Source organism: Manis javanica, chromosome 5 (assembly GCF_040802235.1).
Source record: "Manis javanica isolate MJ-LG chromosome 5, MJ_LKY, whole genome shotgun sequence".
NCBI lineage: Eukaryota > Metazoa > Chordata > Mammalia > Pholidota > Manidae > Manis > Manis javanica.
In genome coordinates, this window is record NC_133160.1 from 10764425 (window position 1) to 10778179 (window position 13755).

General features: G+C 46.7%; 1 protein-coding gene across 2 annotated transcripts in view; it reads left to right on the plus strand.

Annotated features, from left to right (window-relative positions):
- KCNB1 (potassium voltage-gated channel subfamily B member 1) overlaps positions 1-11696 on the plus strand; it is a 99929-nt gene extending 88233 nt beyond the window's left edge. For both annotated transcript variants that reach the window (XM_037006267.2, XM_037006266.2), the window contains one exon: positions 1272-11696. In XM_037006267.2, the coding sequence (XP_036862162.2) occupies positions 1272-3281 (2010 nt within the window). In that variant the 3' untranslated portion in view covers positions 3282-11696. The remainder of the gene's footprint in view (positions 1-1271) is intronic.
- Positions 11697-13755: the final 2059 nt, after the last annotated feature.

Sequence of the window (13755 nt, forward strand, 5' to 3'; positions counted from 1 at the left end):
AGTGTGTTGACTGAGCCCAGCCTATATATTCTGTCCATCTTGAGCCAGTCAGCGGCAACTAGGATCAAATGGTACAAGCATGGTGAGCAGACCAGCTCTTCAGCAGGGGCAGGGACAGGGACAGCAGAAGAGGAAGTCTCTGAGGAGAGGACAGATGTGCCAGGGGTGGGGTGGTGGCCTGACAGAAAAGTTTGGGGTTTTCGAGTTTGTCTTGAAAAGTCCCAGGAATTAATTAAGGGGAATGATTGGATTGGACTTGTATTTTTGAAAAAAGACACTTGGTGCAGTTTATTACATCTGCTTGTATTTCTGCATAAGCTATAGACTGGCCTAGGCTCCCTTAATTTCAGCAAACATCCAGCGAGCTCTTTCTTTGGGCCAAATCTACCACTTGATCCAGGGACTCAAAGGTAGCTAAGCCATGATCCTTAGACTCAAAGAGTACAGTCCCAGTGAGGAATTAGTAATGTGGGACCAGGATATCTATGCCTCCCTGGAAATGACCCACAAAATCTCATGTGCCTATTAAATGGTCCATAGCTTTCATTTGATTTCTAACATAGCCTTAAGAGCTCATGGCACTGGGGTCAGACAGACCTGAGTTAAAATCCTGGCTCTGTCACTTGGTAGCCTAAGTCTTCTCACTTGTTTGTTGGAAGTACCATACTTAAAGGGATTGTTGCAAGAATGCAACATGGTATTGAATGGAAAGTGCTAAGCACAGTGTCTACCATACGTGGAGCATTCAATAAAGGATAACTATTGTTATTATCATTAGTATCATGGCGTGAAAGCAGTTCTCCACCACATAATAGTTATGAGCCACTGGTCTAGATCACAAGACAACAAACTATGGCTCACAGGTCAAAGTCAGTCCACTGCCTATTTTTGTAAATAAAGTTTTATTGAAACACAGACATGCCTATTCATTCATGTACTTTCTAAGGCTGCTTTCATGCTACAACTGCAGAGTTGATTAGTTGCAACAGAGAATGCACAGGCTTCAAAGCCTAAAATATTTACTAGTTGGCTCTGTATAGAAAGTTTTCCAACCCCTGGGCTAGAATGATTCACTTTAAAGCATTGCAATCCTCTGGGCCTTAGGTTCCACATCTGTGCCATAAATGGATTTGAATAAATGATCTTTTTAGCTCAACTATCCAGTCATTAAGTGACTGGTGAGGTGTGAAAATGCTCTTAAAGACCCAGGGTATTAGGATGATCATCCCCTTGGTGGTTGATAACTAAATCCCACTCTCTTCTCCTCACAGATCCTTGCCATAATTTCCATCATGTTCATCGTTCTTTCTACTATTGCCCTGTCACTCAACACGCTGCCTGAACTGCAGAGCCTTGATGAGTTTGGCCAGACCACAGACAACCCACAGCTGGCCCACGTGGAGGCTGTGTGCATTGCATGGTTCACCATGGAGTACCTGCTGCGGTTCCTCTCCTCACCCAAGAAGTGGAAGTTCTTCAAGGGCCCACTCAACGCCATTGACTTATTGGCCATCTTGCCATACTATGTCACCATCTTCCTCACCGAATCCAATAAGAGTGTGCTGCAGTTCCAGAATGTCCGCCGTGTGGTCCAGATCTTCCGCATCATGCGTATTCTCCGCATCCTTAAGCTTGCACGCCACTCTACTGGCCTCCAGTCTTTGGGTTTCACCCTGCGGAGGAGCTACAATGAACTGGGCTTGCTCATCCTCTTCCTCGCCATGGGTATCATGATCTTCTCGAGCCTTGTCTTCTTTGCTGAGAAGGATGAGGATGACACCAAGTTCAAAAGCATCCCAGCCTCTTTCTGGTGGGCCACAATCACCATGACAACCGTTGGGTATGGAGACATCTACCCCAAGACTCTCCTGGGGAAAATTGTTGGGGGGCTCTGCTGCATCGCAGGAGTCCTGGTGATTGCTCTTCCCATCCCCATCATCGTTAATAACTTCTCTGAGTTCTACAAGGAGCAGAAGAGGCAGGAGAAAGCAATCAAGCGGAGGGAGGCTCTGGAGAGAGCCAAGAGGAATGGCAGCATTGTTTCTATGAACATGAAGGATGCTTTTGCCAGGAGCATTGAGATGATGGACATTGCGGTTGAGAAAAATGGAGAAACTATGGGTAAGAAGGACAAAGTTCAAGATAATCACTTGTCTCCCAACAAGTGGAAATGGACAAAAAGGACACTTTCTGAAACCAGCTCAAGTAAGTCCTTTGAAACCAAGGAGCAGGGATCCCCTGAGAAGGCCAGAGCATCTTCTAGTCCTCAGCACCTGAACGTTCAGCAGTTGGAAGACATGTACAATAAGATGGCCAAGACTCAATCTCAACCCATCCTCAATACCAAGGAGTCAATAACACAGAGCAAACCAAAGGAAGAACTTGAAATGGAGAGTATCCCCAGCCCTGTAGCCCCGCTGCCTACTCGTACAGAAGGGGTCATCGACATGCGAAGCATGTCAAGCATTGATAGCTTCATTAGCTGTGCCACAGACTTCCCTGAAGCTACCAGATTCTCCCACAGCCCTTTGGCATCACTCCCTAGCAAGCCTGGGGTCAGCATGGCCCCAGAGGTAGGGTGGCGGGGAGCTCTCAGTGCCAGTGGTGGTAGGTTTGTGGAGGCCAACCCCACCCCTGATGCCAGCCATCACTCTACGTTTTTCACTGAGAGCCCCAAGAGCTCCATGAAGACCAACAACCCCTTGAAGCTCCGAGCACTTAAAGTCAACTTCATGGAGGGCGACCCCAGTCCACTAGTCCCTGTCCCGGGGATGTACCATGACCCACTTAGGAACCGGGGGGGTGCTGCAGCCGCAGTCGCTGGACTGGAGTGTGCCACACTCTTGGACAGGCCTGTGCTGAGTCCAGAGTCCTCCATCTACACCACGGCAAGTGCTAGGACACCCCCCCAGTCGCCCGAGAAACATACAGCAATAGCATTCAACTTTGAAGCAGGTATCCACCAGTACATTGACGCAGACACAGATGATGAGGGGCAGGTGCTCTACAGTGTGGACTCCAGCCCTCCCAAGAGCCTCCATGTAAGCACCAGTCCCAAGTTTAGCATTGGGACAAGATCAGAGAAGAACCACTTTGAAAGCTCCCCCTTACCCACCTCCCCTAAGTTCTTAAGGCAGAACTGTATTTACTCTACAGAAGCATTGACTGGAAGAGGCCCCAGTAGTCAGGAAAAGTGCAGACTTGAGAACCACATCTCCCCTGACGTCCGCGTGTTGCCAGGGGGAGGAGCCCATGGAAGTACACGGGATCAGAGCATCTGAACCACCCCATGCAGAGGAGACACTTGTGGCAAGGTCCAAAGAGGAGTGCCGTTCAGCTTACCTGCCACAGAGCTTTCTTGCACCAACTCTGGAACAGAATGGCTCTACAAAGTCCTCAAAAAGAAGGGACTCCAGAGAAGGCTCCCTAAGACCCTGAGAGCCATGACAGGGCCACCAGAATGAAGCTGGCCAAGCCATAAGATCTGACGTCTCCCTGGAACAACTCCACCGCCCTCTTTGGGAGATGATGTGAGTAGAACTCACAGCCACCACTACCACATTCTAGACATAATCAAGCCACCTACTCCCTGTTCTCTGGTGGTTCTCCATTGCAGCCTCTGAGGCCAACATCTCCATCCCTCCTGGCTTCAGCTGGAGAAAAATGCTGCAACAAGTGGCTGGATTGACCAATTTAGTTTTGGATTTGCCTGGCCACCTCTAGGAACTCCTGTCCATACCTCCTGGATGGATCCCACTGTTAGAAGGCTACAGGGAATGCTTGTGTCATGGGGAAATCTCTGCGCCATAAGCCACAATCCCAGGGTAAAAACCCTTACTCAACTGTCTTCATTGACTTCAGTATTCTGTAGTACCTGAGCTTTTTTTTTGAGATATCATCAGGGTGAGTTGCACCACTTGTACTCAAATTCTAATTGCCCCCTGGCAATATGGGAAGGGTTCAGAAGGCGGGCACTTGGCCAACAATATGAACTCTGAGCATTGCTTTAGGGTTATAGAAGGAAAACGCTTTCTGTACATCACCAGTGTAGTCTCAAAAGATATGCAAGTGTCAAATATGCAAAAGGAATAGCTTATTCAAAGAGACTATGTTACCGAAGAACAGAATAAAATCTGATTTTTTTTACCTACAAAAACGAAATGAAAAAAAATCCCCGGTTGAAATGCCCAGTTCAGACTTCTGAATACTTTCTGCTGTGGCAGGGAAAGCACCTACTATAATAGAAATTCTTTTTTGTTGCCTATGGTATTCAAGGTTTTTTAAAAAGCTAAAATAAAAAAGCACTTTATGTTTTTTCAAAAATAGGTTCTACCAGGGACAGTGTCAACATCTTGCACTTTAAAACAAGCACGATTTCCCATGGGCCGCCCTTTGGAACTACAGTCGGGGTGTGGCCACATGCCTGTGTCTGGCCACGGTGGTTGATACTGTGCTGGCACTGCAGTCTGCCATGTCAAGTCTGTGCGCTCCTTCCCAGCCCCTCTGAATCTTCCCCTTACCCTCTTGCAAGGAAAGGTTCTCAGCCCTTGAGTGGGGCCTGCTGTAAAGTCCACATGTATAGGAAACATGCACATCTCAGAGGAATGCAGTAGACAGTTGGGTGTTGGGTGTTTTACTTTGTTCTCTTTCTTGTCAACCAGCTGTTGGTGTGTTTTCAGTGTCACTGTCTATACTAAAAGCTCAGCTCTCCTTTCTGCAGCCATCAATGCAGCCAGTACAGACAAAAGCAATAAGTATTTTTGTGCATTGTGAGTGGTTCTGGTGTATTTCTTGGTGTTGGTCTTCCTGTCCTAGTTTGATGACCTGCCTTTGGCCTCCTTGATTTTAGTTCAACAGTGTGGTGTTGGCCATTCCTCAGTTCCGTATCCTTGGGTCGAGCCACTGGTTAGCATGATGCCATGCTGTTGGCCCATCTGTCAGTAATGACATGGTATTGATCTGCCTATCTTAGGTATGATGGGCTGACATAGTTCTCTAAATACAATGTTGATGGATGATGTCCCATGTACAGTAGCGTAGATCTGCCAGTCCTCAATATGGTAACAGGCAAATATGTCTTCCTGACGGAACATGGTGTGATTCACCTGTCCTTCATACAATACGTTACTGGTCTGCCTGTTGGTACAGTGGCACCATCGACCTGTCACTAAGCAAATACCACGGAGTCGTTTTGTCTGCTGTCCATACAGTGGCATGAAGTTGGGCCACCTGTCACAGGTATGATGACATGGGGTCATTCCACCATTCTTGAAATCGCGTGTTCTTTGCTGAATATGCACCCCATTCATAGTGCTTCTCAGCATCTCTGAGGACTGTGGACCCTTTGAAGAGGGTACAGTACAGTCCTGTTCTTTGCTGCGTTAACAAAGAAAATGAGTGCTGAAGTATCTTGACGCCTCTGAGGTATCTTCAGAGTCCTCTCGCAGTGAATGCAGAGGGACTGAAGGGACAGGGGGAGCGTGAGGTCATGCTGCTGGTGGGCACCAGAGAGAGGAAGCAGCAGAGCTCCCAGGGCACTTGGCCGAGCGCGCCGTGTGGGCCAGGCGCCCGTGAGCAATGGCCGCGGACAGTCTTCCCGGGCCGTCTCAAGTGTCTCTTCTTTGTTTTCATCGCCATTTACGTCCACCATCAGCACAAATGTGAAAAATTCAGGGAAAACAAATGCTTTTTGATAAAAGTAAATAGTTGTGATTTCCGATTCAGATATTTTTAGAGCTGATGCTATCTGTAAAAACTAATAATAATAATATAGTCTATTTTACATACCAGGAAAGTGAACGTGTTTAAATATAGCCATATTTAGTGAGAAGGAACTTACCACCCCTTCTTCAAATCGAGGCATTTCATTTGTTGGTTGAAGCAGATGAGAAGTGTACAGATTGGAAATGATTTCATTCTTTCTTTTTTCTAAACTAATAACCAATTGGTGCAACTCTCCTTGTAACCAAAGGCCCTTTCTGCCTTGTGTGGTCACGCAGGACCTGGCCCTTCCTCCCTCGTGTAATTTGTCTGACTAACTTAAAGTAGCATTTTATTGAGTCACTTTTGAAGGACGAATTCAGAAGTCTTGTAAGAACCTACCTTTTCAGGCTGAATAGCCAGAGTCCTATAGAGTTCTTATAGAAACAGAATAATTGAAACTCAGCATATACTATGCTTAGAAAGTATTGCATTTTGTTTGTTTGTTTTTCTTTTACTTGTGTGTGTATTGTGGGAAGATTTTACCCTGTGCCCGATTCAAAGTAAGAGCATTGTTAGTTTGGGCCCCCACCTGCCAAAAAGGGACACACCCAGGTTGTTAATATGTGTACCCCTTCCTGCACCTGTGTCATGCACTGGGATATCTGCCTGAGGGGCTCCACTGAGGAGCCAACCTTGATAGATGGGTCTGGATGGAGGAAAGGAAACAATGGTTGGGAGGTAAATAACTGCTTGGTGGTCTGAACCAACTAAAGTAGGAAAAAAACCATCAACCCAAAGAAACACAGCTAGGGACTGGAGGAGAACGACCCTGGTCCCTTTGCTGAATTCAGAAACATCAAGAACTCAGAACTTGAGTTCCAACCTTCACTATTGGGAAACAGGGCTAGGGACCAGGTATCTGTGTGTCCCCATCATATGGGGGAAGAGTCTGCGACCAGCAGAGACAGATGGGCAAGCTCTGGAGTAGTCAGCTTATTCACCTTTTTATCTTTGGGTAAAGAAATAAAAACAGGACTTGGGTGCAGTAGATTTCTCAGTGCCTTCTCGAGGAATTCTATCTTAAGCACACTTAATGGGGAAAGAAAAACAAGAGAACCTTTGTTCCCATGCAGCCCCTCTGTCTAAAAGCCCTGGGGATCAAGGAGGAAGAAGATGGGGCATAGCAGAATCCTGAGGAGTCCATTTCCTTTCAGCACACCTGGCTTGCCCCCTAAAAACTGCTGGTGATACAAACCTCTTCAACCTGATTCCCAGTCTCTCCACCACCACGTCTTAGTAACTCTAGCCTCATCCCAGCCCATCCTCCTAATAAGATCCACGTTTCTAAGGAGAAAAAAAACAAAGTAGTATTCTCTTCTGCAAAACTGTAATGTATTGTTGATGTTTGTAACTATTGTGTATTTCTGTCTTGCTCCAAGTCATGGCTGGAAGGTCTAGTCCAAGGACAAGGGGAAACTTAAAATTCACCATGGACAAGGGTCTTTAGAGCCAGCTCTCTCTCTCTTTCTCTCTGCTTTCTTTATTTCTCTGCCAACTAGTCTCAAGTAACAGACCCCAGGCTTCAACATTGTCAAGAAACTTTGAATCAAATAAGAGCTTAGCCAAATGCCTCTAGGACATGATACTTTGGGGAATGACTTTTCCTGGAGCTGCAAAGTTAGCAGGAGGAAGAAGGGGGCTCCCCTGAGTGGCCCAGCAGGGCATAGAGAGCCTCCAGCCCTGAGCTGAAGTTTCCTCACCTCTCACTGCTTATATGACAGCATCCAAACGCTTTCACTCAGCCAAGGCGAACCAAACCTGCCCTGGCTATACCCAGAAAAAAGAGTTACCTCTGCATTTTCTGTTGCCATTTTTCTGGCTCTAGATGTATCTGATGCATAATTATATCTATAGGATGTCTACGTATCTCAGAGTCACCTACTTTTCTCTTCAAATAAAAAGCATGTGTGTGTATATGTGTGTGTGTGTGTCTGTGTACACACACACACACATATATATGTATTTTTAGCAAATTTATAAGAGGGCCATTAAATCTAATTCCTTCTTTTGTAATATAGAATAACATCTTAGGAGTTTTATTGTTGGTCATTATCATAGCTGATATCTTCTGGTCTTTTTCATTTCTTCCCATTGCCCCTTAGGCTTTTTTTCTTTTCTCTTTTGATTCTGATTTTCTGGGGTTGGGGAAAGAGACTTTGGGATCTGACATCTTTGTGCAGGCAGAGGCTGTTACTTGCTGCATTCTGTCCATGTGCTTCTATCCAGTGTTCTTGAGAATCCAGGAATGGATGCAGGAGTGAGACCAAGGAAAGCAGGGCTACAGATGGCCCTCAAAATCAGGACGAAATGTGGGCTGGTTCAGCTCATTGCCCACAGATCTGATGGGACTGTTTTCTCATCCCCAGCGATCTTGGAACCAAAAATCTCATGCAAGGAAACTTCCCACTGGCATTTATGAGGTCCAGAACACACTTACGCCTCTTTTGGTTGGCCTGTTGCCATGTCTAGTGCCCCACTACCGGTAACATGCTTTGGAACTGAAGGATGGACCATCCTCAGGTTCCTGAGAACACGCTAGGCCTCACATCTCATCAACCTTATCAGTTCCTCATTTTGGTCCATTTCCACAACCTCACCAAAAAGCAGTGGCCAGGCAAGCTTGCAGCCAAACCCTGAGAAGATCTGTCCCCAGGATCTTCCATCTCATCCCCGCTTCCTCTTCTAGCTGCCGGGCCCCACAGAGCCAGAGATTCATGGCAAGGGCGGGCAGTGGTATTTTTCCAACTTCCACCCATCCAGGTGCCAAGGAGTTTCTGGACTGTCATAATTAATTCTACCAGGCAGTTTCCAGCCTCAGGTAAGCAAAAGACAGCTCACAAAGCATGATCTTCAGAAGTGATTGTCCACCCATCAGTTCTTGCAGGAAGATGAAGAAAGGCCACATGATCTCCAGTTTATATTTATGTGGGTTTTCATATCCCACCTGCCTCATTGTCAGCTTCAGGACTCCCACCTCTGCCCAGATCAGACATCTAAGCCAAATAAGGACTCCCAGATGGCAGTGAACCACAGCCATTGGATAAACCCTAAAAGGAAACCAATTCAAGTACAAATGGGTGATTCTGGACTATGACCCCCATCAGAGTTTTCCCACCCCCAAAATTCCTGGTAATCTGGGTTGAACCAGAACCAAATAAAACAGACAAGATTTTTCTAAAATTTTGCACAAGAACGAAACAAAAATTGTTTCCCAGTGGTTTGCTAGGCTAGATGCCCAGATGAGTGGACACTCTCGCCTCTGGCTGTTTTCATCTAGAAACAGTTTGTATAGTTAGAGTTTCCATCCACTGCCTCTGATATTGTCTTGACCTGTAATTTCTCCTGAGCATCCCCAAATGTCAACGTGAAGAAATTAATTTGAAATTCAGGAGTCCCTCATCTTCCCCTCCCTGCAAAGATCTTGAGATCTAAAGGCTGCCCGGGGTAGGACGGAATAAGGCAGTTCACCCGAGGAGGAAGCCGTCTGCCTGCAGGGCGGCTGCATGCAAGTCTCTGAACTTCCTCTGGCAGGAGAGACCAAGGAAATTTCAGCTCAAATGAAGGAAGTGCTTTTAATAAGTGGAGCTGCCTAACCGTGGAACTCGATGCCAGACGGGGTGATGAGCACCCCGCAGGTGTTCAAGAGAAGGAAGATGATGTGCAAAATGGATGTTGTACAGAGACCCTAGCATTTCATAGTGACTCGATGATCAGGGAAATCTGCCCCCTCCGCACATGTGCACGTGTGTGTGTGTGTGTGTGTGTGTGTGTGTGTGTGTGTGTGTGTGTGTGTTTTGAACACGGGGCACAGGCTCAAGCCACAAGGCAAAGGCAGGGAGCACAGTTAGCAGGAATTAACTTCTAGGATTAAGCATTTCTGAAGGTGTGCAGGGAGGGAAATGGAAGCAGGCTAGCCTCTCTGCTCCCCATCTTTGACAATTTTGGTGACCTTGTCTGTCACCCATCCAACCCATCCCTAGTGCCCCAACAGGCACCACTCCAGGTCGAATGAGGTCCATGCTACCCTCCCCCAAAGCAGCCAGGGAGCAGTCCAATCTCTGACTGGCCATGTCACGGTGCTTCAGCCCTTCTGCCCAGATTCTGTGCCCTCATGGGCCTGAGGCTTTCTGTACCAGAGATGCCATCATCTTTTACGCACTAGCCAGCTGCCTGATGAGTGAACTGCCCTTGCAGTAGCTAATGACAGCATTCCAAAAGGGCTTTTTTTTCTGGCAAATCAGGAAATCCCATTCAAGACCTTTAAATGTCCTCGCTCAATGAAGTAAGTCCAGAAGGGCCAAAGAGAGAAGCAGCTATGGTCCAGTTTTACAGCAAAACAAGGCTTTGACCACCTCCAGGCAGAATGCTCAGTCTCCCACATCTGTAACCCTTTCCCAAATGGATCTGGGTACTGCATTCTCCAAGGAAAGCATTTGACAAAAGATGTTGTAAAGTCCCCCAATTGCATATAGTGGGTTTGTAGAAGGTGGGGCTTCATCCTCAAGATGACCTCAAGTCAAGGCAGCTTCAGGTTTTATCATGAGGTGATAAAGCAGGATGATAGTTTGGGTGGATAGACTGAGCAGCTGCCTTCTTCCAAAACCAAAATGAAACAAATACCCAGTATCCAGAGGCTTTGGAAACTTTGAGGCTCTACCAGTAATAGCTCAAGTTAGTGGCTGCAATGACATGACAATTCTGGAAAATGAAGAAAACTCCCAATTCTGTCTCATTAGGATGCTCTCAAAGGCCACACGTGGTTCATTCCACATTTCTTGCCTCCCTGAGCTAATCTGAGTTTGGAAAATGAGGGAAGCACAAAAGAAGATGCCCACGTGATTCAGACATCCCCCTGGCTTGGCTTACGGTGAAGGCCCAAGCCTGGTCTTTACTAGAGTCTGGGGCTCTCTTAGATAAGCTTGACATCTAAGCGCAGTGTGCCTGGCTGGTGGGGAAGAGAAAGATAAGCAGCCTCTGGGCTGGAAAGCTGGCCCCCTTGCCCCCTGGCTTCAGTCCAAGGTCAAGGACTGGGAACATCATTTTCTGCACCAGGAACTCAGGGTTATCCTCCAAGTATGCCCTTGGCACATAGTGGTCACCCAACTGTGTTTCTTTGAATGAGTGAATGTGTGAATGAGCTCAGAGTGAATGAATGGAGGAGTGAATGGAGGAGTCATTAGCTCTTACCTGGCTTGAGGGATTGCTAACTGGGAAGGAAGGAGAAATGTGGGGGCCCTCCCATTGAAGCCTGTACGCCCTACCAATACTATCTGGCCTTTGACTTAATGACAGGCCAAGATTATGTCCATATTTGACACTTGTCTGCCCTAAGATCTAGAGCCTTCTCAGGGTGACATTTCCAGGGCCTGTGGGGGAGCCTGCGGCTCCTTCCTACTCCTCTAGTCTGCATCATCAGCCTTATGTTGAGCTCACAGACATAGTCTAAAGCCAAGAGGCCAAAGTAGGGATTTCCTCTGGTCTGGGACTTGCTAGAGCAGCATCGTAGGAGCTGACATCTGGAAACCGCATCGTATTCCTGAGCCATGTGAGTTCAGCTGGAAAGACCACAACCTGTCCTCCAGTTTTCAGAGCCGATGGGTCTTCCTTTCCCCTGAGCCCCAGTGCCCCCCGCAGTAGCATGCACCCTGATGATCCCATTAGCTAAGACCCTCTGTCTCTCCCAGGAACTGTGGTGTGAGGTTGAGGCTTTTCTGCCAGCAAAGCCATTCCAATCGCCCCACACATGATGGGGGCCAAGCCAATCACATTAGCCATAAATGACCAATGTCCTTTGCTGCTCTTTTCTCGGGGCCGCATTCCTGGGTCCTGTTCATCTCTGGTCAGCTGACGTCTCCAGTCCTTCTAAAAAAGTGAAAATGAGCATTGCATACACACACACACACACACACACACACACACAAGCACACACACAGGAAATGAAACAAGAAACCCAGTGTCTTTTTATGCATGTGATGCAATGAAATTGTGACCTCCAGCTGCTGTCCTGTCCTGTAAAATATGTCCACATGTTTAAGAATTTCTAAGCAAATGGTCTCTTACTGAAGTATGCAGAGTTCAATAAAAAGGTATGGAGAAAACAAGCTGGATAGACTTTTGTTTTATTTTCTGGAGGGCACCAGGGACAGGGATGTGAAGATCTGTAAGGAAGGCTGAATCTGCGGACCCGGATGGGGAAGGGCTGGCTCTTACATCTGAACGAGAGAAGGTATGAAATGTAATTGGCTTGTTGCCCCAGTTTGCAAGCAGTGGTAACTACCCCCCATGCTATGTTCATGGGCCAAATCTCTGCTTCTGTTGTTTGGCTCTTGTGTCACCCTCGCCCGGATATTCTTTGTCTTCCTGACTTTCTCTCATCAAAATGTCTCAGGGCACCCACAGAAGCTCCACACACAACCCTCCCATCCATTCCTGTCTCTGCTGTATTGTTCTCCATAACACCTACCCACCTTCTGACACACTATATTTTTATTTACTTTGTTTATTGTTTACCTCCTCCAGTAGAATGTTAATTCGAAAACTGAAAAGCAAAGAGAATAAAAGACTGAAAAAACAGAACAGAATTCGAGGGCTGTGTGTGTTTGCTCTGTTTACTTCTACCCTGCACAAAGAGTAACAGACCGGAAGCACGGCTCTGTACTTTGCATCTTTCCTTTCATATATCTTGAAAGTTATTTTGTGTTAATTCGCAAAGAGTTTCCTCATTCTGTGTTCTCTTGTACACAGTAATTGCTAGTCTTCTACAACTGAGCATTAAGGTTGCTTCCAACTTTGGCTGTAACAAACAGTGCTGAAACGAATGGCTTGTCGGTGGTTCCCGTGGGCTCTGCCTTCGAAATAGATCTGGAATCTGCACTTGACGCCCTCACTGCACCACTCCGGGCCACACCACCATTGTCTGTCGCCTAATGACTGTAGCAGCTTCAGAGCAGGCTCCCTGTTTCTGTCCTTGATCCCTTTCGGGTTCTCCTCCACACAGTGGCCAGCAGGATCCTCTCACATTGTCAGTCCAATCATATCACTTTGTTGTCAAAACCTTCCAAAGATTTCTCATCACATTTTGAAAAAAACCAAAGTCTTTTTTGTGGTCTGCAATGCCATACGTCCCCTGCCTGCCTTTTTTATTTCACCTTCCCCTGCTCTCCCCTGAGGGTGCCCTGCTCCACTGTCCCTGGCCTTCTCACTGTTCCTCAGACACTCAGACATGCCCACATTGGCCTCATCCCTTTCCAGCCCCCCTCCCAGAACCGGTGACCCTCTCTGACCTCCTGTCTTACTACTCTTTCCCTCCTGCACTCCCATTCAGACACACTGGCCACCAGTCAATTTTCCAACACATTAAGCACACTTCTACCCCAGGGCCTTTTCTCGGGCTCTCCCTCTACCTGAACACCTCTTCCAGGCTAACCACATGGCTCACTCCCTCACCTCCTTCAGGTGTCACCTTCTCAGCAACCCCTCTGTCTGACAGCCCTATTTATAATAGCAACCACCCCCTCACACACACAACCCTCCAATCCATCCCTTTCTCTGCTTTATTGTTCTCCATAACACTCACCACCCTCTGACACCCTATGTTTTATTTACTTTGCTTATTGTTTATCCACCCCCCCCAGCAGAACATAAATTCTTCCCTCCAGTTAGAACATTGATTCAAAAACTTAAAAGCAAAGAGAACAAAGACTGGAGAAAACAGCACAGAATACCCAAGGACTGTGAGACAACTACAAAAGGTGCAACATATGATGCAACATATGTGTGATGAGAAAACTAGAAGAGAGAGAGAAAGGAACAAAAGAAATATTTGACACAATAATGACTGAGAATTTCCACAAATTAATTTCAGACATCGAACCATAGATCCAGGAAGCTCAGAGAACACCAAGGAAGAGTTCTTGAAAAAACAAAAACAAAAAACAAAAAAACACCTAGGCCTGTTATTTTTCAAACTACAGAAAATCAAAGATAAGGCAA